This window comes from Tachypleus tridentatus, chromosome 10 (genome assembly GCF_004210375.1).
Source record: "Tachypleus tridentatus isolate NWPU-2018 chromosome 10, ASM421037v1, whole genome shotgun sequence".
Lineage (NCBI taxonomy): Eukaryota > Metazoa > Arthropoda > Merostomata > Xiphosura > Limulidae > Tachypleus > Tachypleus tridentatus.
This window is the reverse complement of record NC_134834.1, coordinates 16,865,559-16,872,423: the sequence shown is the minus strand read 5'-3', so window position 1 is coordinate 16,872,423 and position 6,865 is coordinate 16,865,559. Positions and strand designations below refer to the sequence as shown.

Genomic DNA, 6,865 nt, shown 5'->3' with positions numbered 1-6,865 from the left:
GTTCAACTATCACAACCTATGAGCAATTTCTCAAAAGTATGTACAAGGACTTTACTGGAAATAATAGTAAGAAATCACAATTCACACTTCCAACTTTACAAAGGAATCCAGCTTCCAATGTCAAGATATTTATGCAGTCGAAAATTAAAAGTCTTGCTTCCATAAAAGAAAACTTCACTCACACCACAACACCATAATCTGGGTCCACCACATACCGGCGTGTGCTTATGTTGTCACACCACAACACCATAATCTGGGTCCACCACGTACTGCCGTGTCCTTATGTTGTCACACCACAACACTGTAATCTGGGTCCACGTGCCTGCGTGTGCTTACGTTGTCACACCACAACTCTGTAATCTGGGTCCACCACGTACCTACGTGTGCTTACGTTGTCACACCACAACACTGTAATCTGGATCCACCACGTACTGCCGTGTCCTTATGTTGTCACACCACACACGACTGTAATCTGGGTCCACTACGTACCTGCGTGTGCTTACGTTGTCACACCACAACACCTGTAATCTGGATCCACCACGTACTGCCGTGTCCTTACGTTGTCACTCTTGCTTCTTTGAATGATTGCTTCAGCAGGACAGTAATGTGGTATTAGGACACAGATAATTATTTTGTGTGTATCACGCTTTCTATGCCTTCGTTTGTAGGGGTGAATGGAATGACGTTAGACCGAGTGAAGAATGCCATTTTCTCCCTGTAAATTGAATTCAGAAAATTAAGTTCAAAATGTAAGATGTATTAGTTACTTCCACTTAACTTGAAATAAAAACCTGGTTACTGTTTTACTTGGGTGACTCTGTGACTTCCAGCAGCAGTTACAAGTTTACACTTCTAAGTTTCTCTACCATCTCCACTCAGCACAAATAACTTTAAATTATAAATGTTTTTCAGGAAGTTAGAAAAACAATATTCATTCATTTCAGAAGTAAAAATGATTGTATATATTATACAGTGTTTCTATACAAGTATTATTTGACCATTAAAAGGTGTTTCATATTATTTATATTATTATTAAGGTGTTTTTATATTAGTTGACTGACTTCATTTCATTTCACTCATGATATTCTTCAGACATGATGAAAATAATATTTCAATAAAGCTTCCCCTTGGCAAAATTAAAACTGGTCCCTCTCTACAAGATGGTTTTAAGAACATCAAATGAGGGGTAGATACTGTTATACCTTCAGAGCTATATATTCACAAGCTTGCCTGATTAAAACTGGTTCAGAATCAAAGTCTAAGCATTCATTAGGTCCCTCAAACTTGCCAATGCCAACAATCCAACCCAATTTTCCAGTGAACTAACTGATACCTTAAAACCACCATATATCATACCTTTACAACTACCATGAAATGGTAGAAAACTGCCCTTTTGAGGCTGTAGCTAAAAGTTTGTACATTTTCATTTATGGAACGTACAGCAAATACATCCATCTCATTTTTTAGACAATTATTTTCAAATGGATTTGTATCTCAAAATTCTTTTTTTTATAACAATATTATTATAAAAGTTAGAAAGTTTACCTGAAACTTGAAACATCAGGATGGTTATTTCTATTTCTCTTCAGTTTGTAAATCTCTCTTTTTGCTTGCTTTAAATTTTCTTTCACTTGTTCTTCAGTTTTATCTTTAGTTTCCTGGAAATAAATAAATAAAATTACCAGGAATATGAGTTACCAGGGGTGTAGATTTTTTACACCCAATATGGGCATGATTTTTACAACCACTTATGTGGACTGTTCAATTTTCAAATTGGTAATCTCTGATTACGTGAACCTGAAAGCTGTAAACATGCAGTCACAGAGTAATCTTGTTACCACGATACTTGCATGTATACTTAGGCCTACTGACTGATACTTACGAACTATCGCTTAGATCGAAAAGCTTAGAAGCACGCCTATATTAAAGATGTACATTTCGGCTACTAAAAAAGCCTACATCTAGGCCTAATTATGCAATTTGATTGGTAAGAACACGAGAATCACAAGAACAAACACACAATTTGTAGGCCTGTGATGCAATAAAACAATTCAACAAACCAAACTGTAGGGAGGGATGATTGCAGGCACCATACCCCCCACCTAAAATGAGGGGGGGGATGTATACCCCCATCTCCCCAGATTCTACACCCCTGTGAGTTACCATATAAGATGGAAATAGTCACTGCCATTTAACTTCTTCCATTTTTTCTTCCCTGAATCAATGTTGTACCAGATAGCAAAAAAAATAACGATGCTGTTTTGCAAGATAAAATAAATATTTTGTGGTATAGGAATACAGTTTGTTTTATTGTGCAAATTTGCACTTTGTACACTGCAGGGGAACTCTGGATCTTAGAATTGTAAGTTCATGAACTCATCGTAGACCTATAAGGGGGAAAAATTGAATAAGAAAGATAAGATGGTAGCTGGTACATGTTAGAATCATACGATCTAATTGTATTTGTCAGGAATTTTATGGTATTTGCTAGAACAAAACAAACTGTTGACACATGTAAGCATATTGGGTTCGTGTCAGATTCAACACTTATTGCTACAAGTAACATCAGCTACCTTTGTGGATCATGTTAAAACTGGCTGACCAGTACACATCTGAAGAGCACAACTTTCACAGATTTCAAAAACAATCCTGTTACAATTTAAAAAGGTAATGAAATACAATAATAACAAATATGAAACTACAACAAGGTACAAGCTGTCAAAGTACTTAGTTTCAATATACATATTTGATGCTTCTAAGAAATGTATGCATTGTAAGTCACACTGTGGTTCGTGGTTTAACAAGGATTTAACATAGATACACCCAATAAGTCTTGTATTTTATTAAATTATACAAAAGAGTCTAATTCACGAATTTATCTAAGTAAAAATTACGAGTATGGTATAATGTTTAAAACTACTTGAAAAGTCTCATAATTACCTTAACCTTTGTTGCTACAGGTCGCAGGCCACTTCATCACATCTGTTGACTTTCATTGAAAATTTTATTGAACTACTGTTTTATGAACTTGCATCAATAAGTTTGATGTCACATTGTAGATTATAATTCAAACTTTATTATATCAATTAATCTCGTGATTTAAAAGTAAATATTAAAAGAACAACCTAAATATTGAGTTTTGCGAGTCGTGGTATGTTGAATGCAGCATTGGTTCAAATTGGATGTTTGTGATGTCAAAATACTAAGCTTATAGTTTCATACAAATTACGAACTCAAACTGATATATAAAATAAGAGACTTGTTTTATTCTGCTGAGGTATAAGTTACTTACTGAATGAAATACAGTGGCCATAATCACTTCTTTCAATTTTTGGAAATGGTCCTTTATATACACTTACTTCAATATACGACACGTGAATAACCAATTAACAGCTTAGAATATCCCTTAGTGGTTTGGTCAACCATTTTATTCTGTTAAAAGGCTACCACATTCGTTTGAACAAAGATTTCAAGGAGGTAGGTTGTGTTTTTAGTATGCTAGAATTTCAATATTTTTAAGACCTAAACACAGCTTAACCAGTAAATTTGTAAATTACATTGGAATTCTATGGTATTGATATAGTAATTCATAATTATTTTGGTTATTCTATTTTGTATATAAAACCTAAATAAATAGTTCATTTCCTCCGCATGACAAATTTTTAAAGACCTAGCAGCCTATATCAGAAGCAACCAAGTTCAGAGGTCATAACTAGAAGAGAGAATTATTTTCTTTATTTACTTGTCCTATATTTTAAGAAAATAAGTGTAATAATTTATTTATAAATAGTAATAATCTATATACACATATAATGTTTAAAAATTGAAATGTATTTGTGTTTAACAAACTACTAGTCTACTAAAACACAGCCAAGACAGGGTCATTTTGTAAAGACTAAAGGTCAGTTTTATGCTATTGAATTCACTAACATGAGTGGACATGCACCTCTTCAATGCAAGTTATGTGACGTCAGCCAGACACAAATGGAAGGGTAATATAATATAATTAAAGATAATAAATAAACATAAATATTTAATGTTATTATTAATATATACCTAAACACTTGCATTTTCTTGTTTTAAGTTGTAGTCATTCCAGAACAAAAAATAGCACAGTTTATATTTATTTTCTAATTTTTTTCATGATGGTTAAGAGGTTGGTCAAATTAACAGAACCAACATTGTTAGGGTAAAGAAAATAACAGATGAAATATAAAGTCTTGCTGAAGACAAATGTTTGAAATGTGTTGATTAGGTTCTAGCGATTACACAAATAATATCTGAGGTTTTGGGGGACAAAAAAGTTTTTAATCATAACAGAAAAATCAATCACACTTGAATTAGTAACAAAATAGACCCAATATTTTCACAAGCAAAACTTTATTAAATATACGTCATTAAAAAATCTGATTATTTGAAATAATAAAAAAACTTGTAACGTATACTAAAAGTCTATCGATTGTAAAAAATACACATACTGCACCAAAAGTTATAGCATAAATAACTAACGTGTATGAATGTGTATAAGAACTCGTGTATATTATATTGAGCCTGTTGCAAAAGGGTTAATCTGTTCAAGTTATGCTGTTAAAAGAAGGTGTAGTTTATACAATATTTTCTAACATTTTATTTTTTAAATTATTCATTCTTTGGTTAACTTACTTTAATTCGAGGACACTTTATCTGCTTTTTTGCTTCTAGTGTAGATGGCACAGTACAGCTACCTATAAAATGAAAAAGGATATCTTTCATACTTGTACAAAAACTGGAGAAAAAAATATAGTGTACTTAAGAAGTTATTGCAAATTATATAGAAAATTAAAACACACCGATTGGTAGATTGAGTGGTCTGGTCAATTTTGAGGTCCATTATATTAGGTCATTTTCAACTTCTAGTAAGACTTTGTTCACTTCTAAAGAATAGTAAGATATTGTGGTCACTTCTGCTATCATATATAATGGCCTACCTATTTCTGATAATAAATAAAATAACCTAGCAACATATGACATACACAAGTGCTTACGTACAAGATACAAGTGGCTTAGTCTCTTAATATTAAACTGTCTAGCTCCTCACTTGGTTTGGTAAAACAGCTTCACCTTAATTCAATCACCTAGGTACAAGTATTCCACTTGAGCTAGGTAAAACTTTGTAATAAAAACATCGTAGATAGAAACATTCTTACTAACTGGAAAGCTTTGCATCCTGAAGTTGCTGTTTCATTTCCTTTAGTCTGGAAATTTCATGTTGTAAGAAGTTTAGCCGTCTGTGAGAAGCTTGAAGGTCTAGCACTAGGTCTAGCGATGTTTGCAAGTTAATAGTTTTCAATTCAGTGGACGAAGAATAATGGTGTTTGGCACGTACCACTATAACCTGACCCATATCATCGAATAAAAAAAGTTCTCTGTTTAAATAATGCTTCAAATTTTCTTACTCGCAAGTAATCACAACATTTGTCAACAGCAAATTTCCAAGGCACAAAATAAAACTCTAACTATATACTTTTAAATCTGTGTATAAAAAACTTTGTTTTCCCTAAATACGAACTGAAAACACATGCTGTACTCATTCAGCTATGTATTAAGTACTGGTATGTCAGTATTTATTTTGATCTACAAAATTGGACGTTAGATAAAATGAAAGTTAAATAAAATTATTGTATATATACATATATCTATATATATAAAATGACTAATTCATAAATATTTTGTGCCTTGTAATATTCAATAAAATACTGAAAATATTTCATTAGTACTGCATTTAGCAAATTACAGTAAATACTTAGATATTAATAAAAGAATACGTTGCTAACAGCAACAGTAGTAAACTGATGACCTGAGATTGTTATCATAGAAGGCTCCTGTAGCTTGCCAGTTACTCTTAAGTTTATATATTATCAACCATTAACTTAGATTTTAGTAACCATTCTGATAGAAGTTACCTAACTTCTACATCAATTTATTTTCCTGGCTTTCCTTTTTTAATATAATATTAGCTAACACATATTACCATTATCAAAAGCCGACAAAAAGTACTGGACTGGTAATATGTTTTAAAAAGAAATCAACTTCTCAAGGTTCCCTGTGGTGGGGACTGACATATTTGTTACCTTCTATTAAAAAGCTTGGTTCATCACAGATAAAGTTTTAAATCAGTTACTTATTCAAGGGTACAAACAATATGCTACAAATAAATCTATTTATGATTTTAAGTAGCATTAATTTAAAAAAAACAACACTCACATTTTTTCTTCACTGGCTGTTGCTGAAACATAACTCTTTTTCTGTATAATGGCACAGAGCTGTCACTATAACTTCTATTTAACTAAAAGGAAAAAATGCAAAAGAATATTACTATGCCATTTTGATCATATTAAAATAGATGTTTTTTTTTAAAATACCATTCAGTGTCACTTAAATAATTTAATTTTTTTCTAATTTAGTATTAACTTCATGAACAGTATTGATAAAATTGTTTAAGATATGGACTTATTTTTATTACAAGGATTAAATTGCATTGTTAGTTTAGTACATGGAATTAGGACTAACGTAAATATCTTATGCTGACAGAACGTTGTGAGACGTTATTGGGATTATGGCCAAAAGTATGGCTAAGGTTGAGGGTACCATCTAACTGATTAATCAATGTATTCCAGTTATTACAAGTAAGAATGGTACATTAAATTAGCTACATTTAATACTGGATTCAGTTTTTGTTCTCATCTAAACAGGTAGTTTGCTTTGCTGAGAAATTAGTGATAACAGATTATAAATTATTAATTAGCAGTTAAACTGAAACCTTTGGTATTTTAAAATATTAATATCAGTGCACTTGTTTGCAATTCTTCTGATTTAGCAATGATGC

General features: G+C 31.8%; 1 protein-coding gene across 2 annotated transcripts; it reads right to left on the bottom strand.

Moving 5' to 3' along the window:
* Positions 1-19: 19 nt before the first annotated feature.
* On the bottom strand, positions 20-6,187 carry LOC143228802 (protein WWC3-like). Of its 2 annotated transcripts, none has more exons than XM_076460165.1 (4): positions 5,191-6,187; positions 4,663-4,724; positions 1,546-1,658; positions 20-715 (listed from the first exon to the last, which is right to left on the bottom strand). In XM_076460165.1, exons 1-4 carry the CDS (start codon positions 5,381-5,383, stop codon positions 628-630), a joined length of 456 nt encoding a protein of 151 aa, XP_076316280.1. In that variant the 5' UTR covers positions 5,384-6,187; the 3' UTR covers positions 20-627. The 2 variants fall into 2 exon arrangements, with proteins under 2 accessions (XP_076316280.1, XP_076316281.1); XM_076460166.1 differs by having other exon boundaries at positions 5,187-5,341.
* Between the last annotated feature and the right edge of the window lie 678 nt (positions 6,188-6,865).

Bases quoted from the DNA above. Each gene is read 5' to 3' on its own strand.
- LOC143228802 (XM_076460165.1), bottom strand. From the start codon at position 5,383: ATGGGTCAGGTTATAGTGGTACGTGCCAAACACCATTATTCTTCGTCC. The intron at 1,659-4,662 runs GTAAGTTAACCA...ATTTATTTCCAG, and splicing joins TAAAGTGTCCTCGAATTAAA to GAAACTAAAGATAAAACTGA. The intron at 716-1,545 runs GTAAACTTTCTA...TTCAATTTACAG, and splicing joins CCTGATGTTTCAAGTTTCAG to GGAGAAAATGGCATTCTTCA.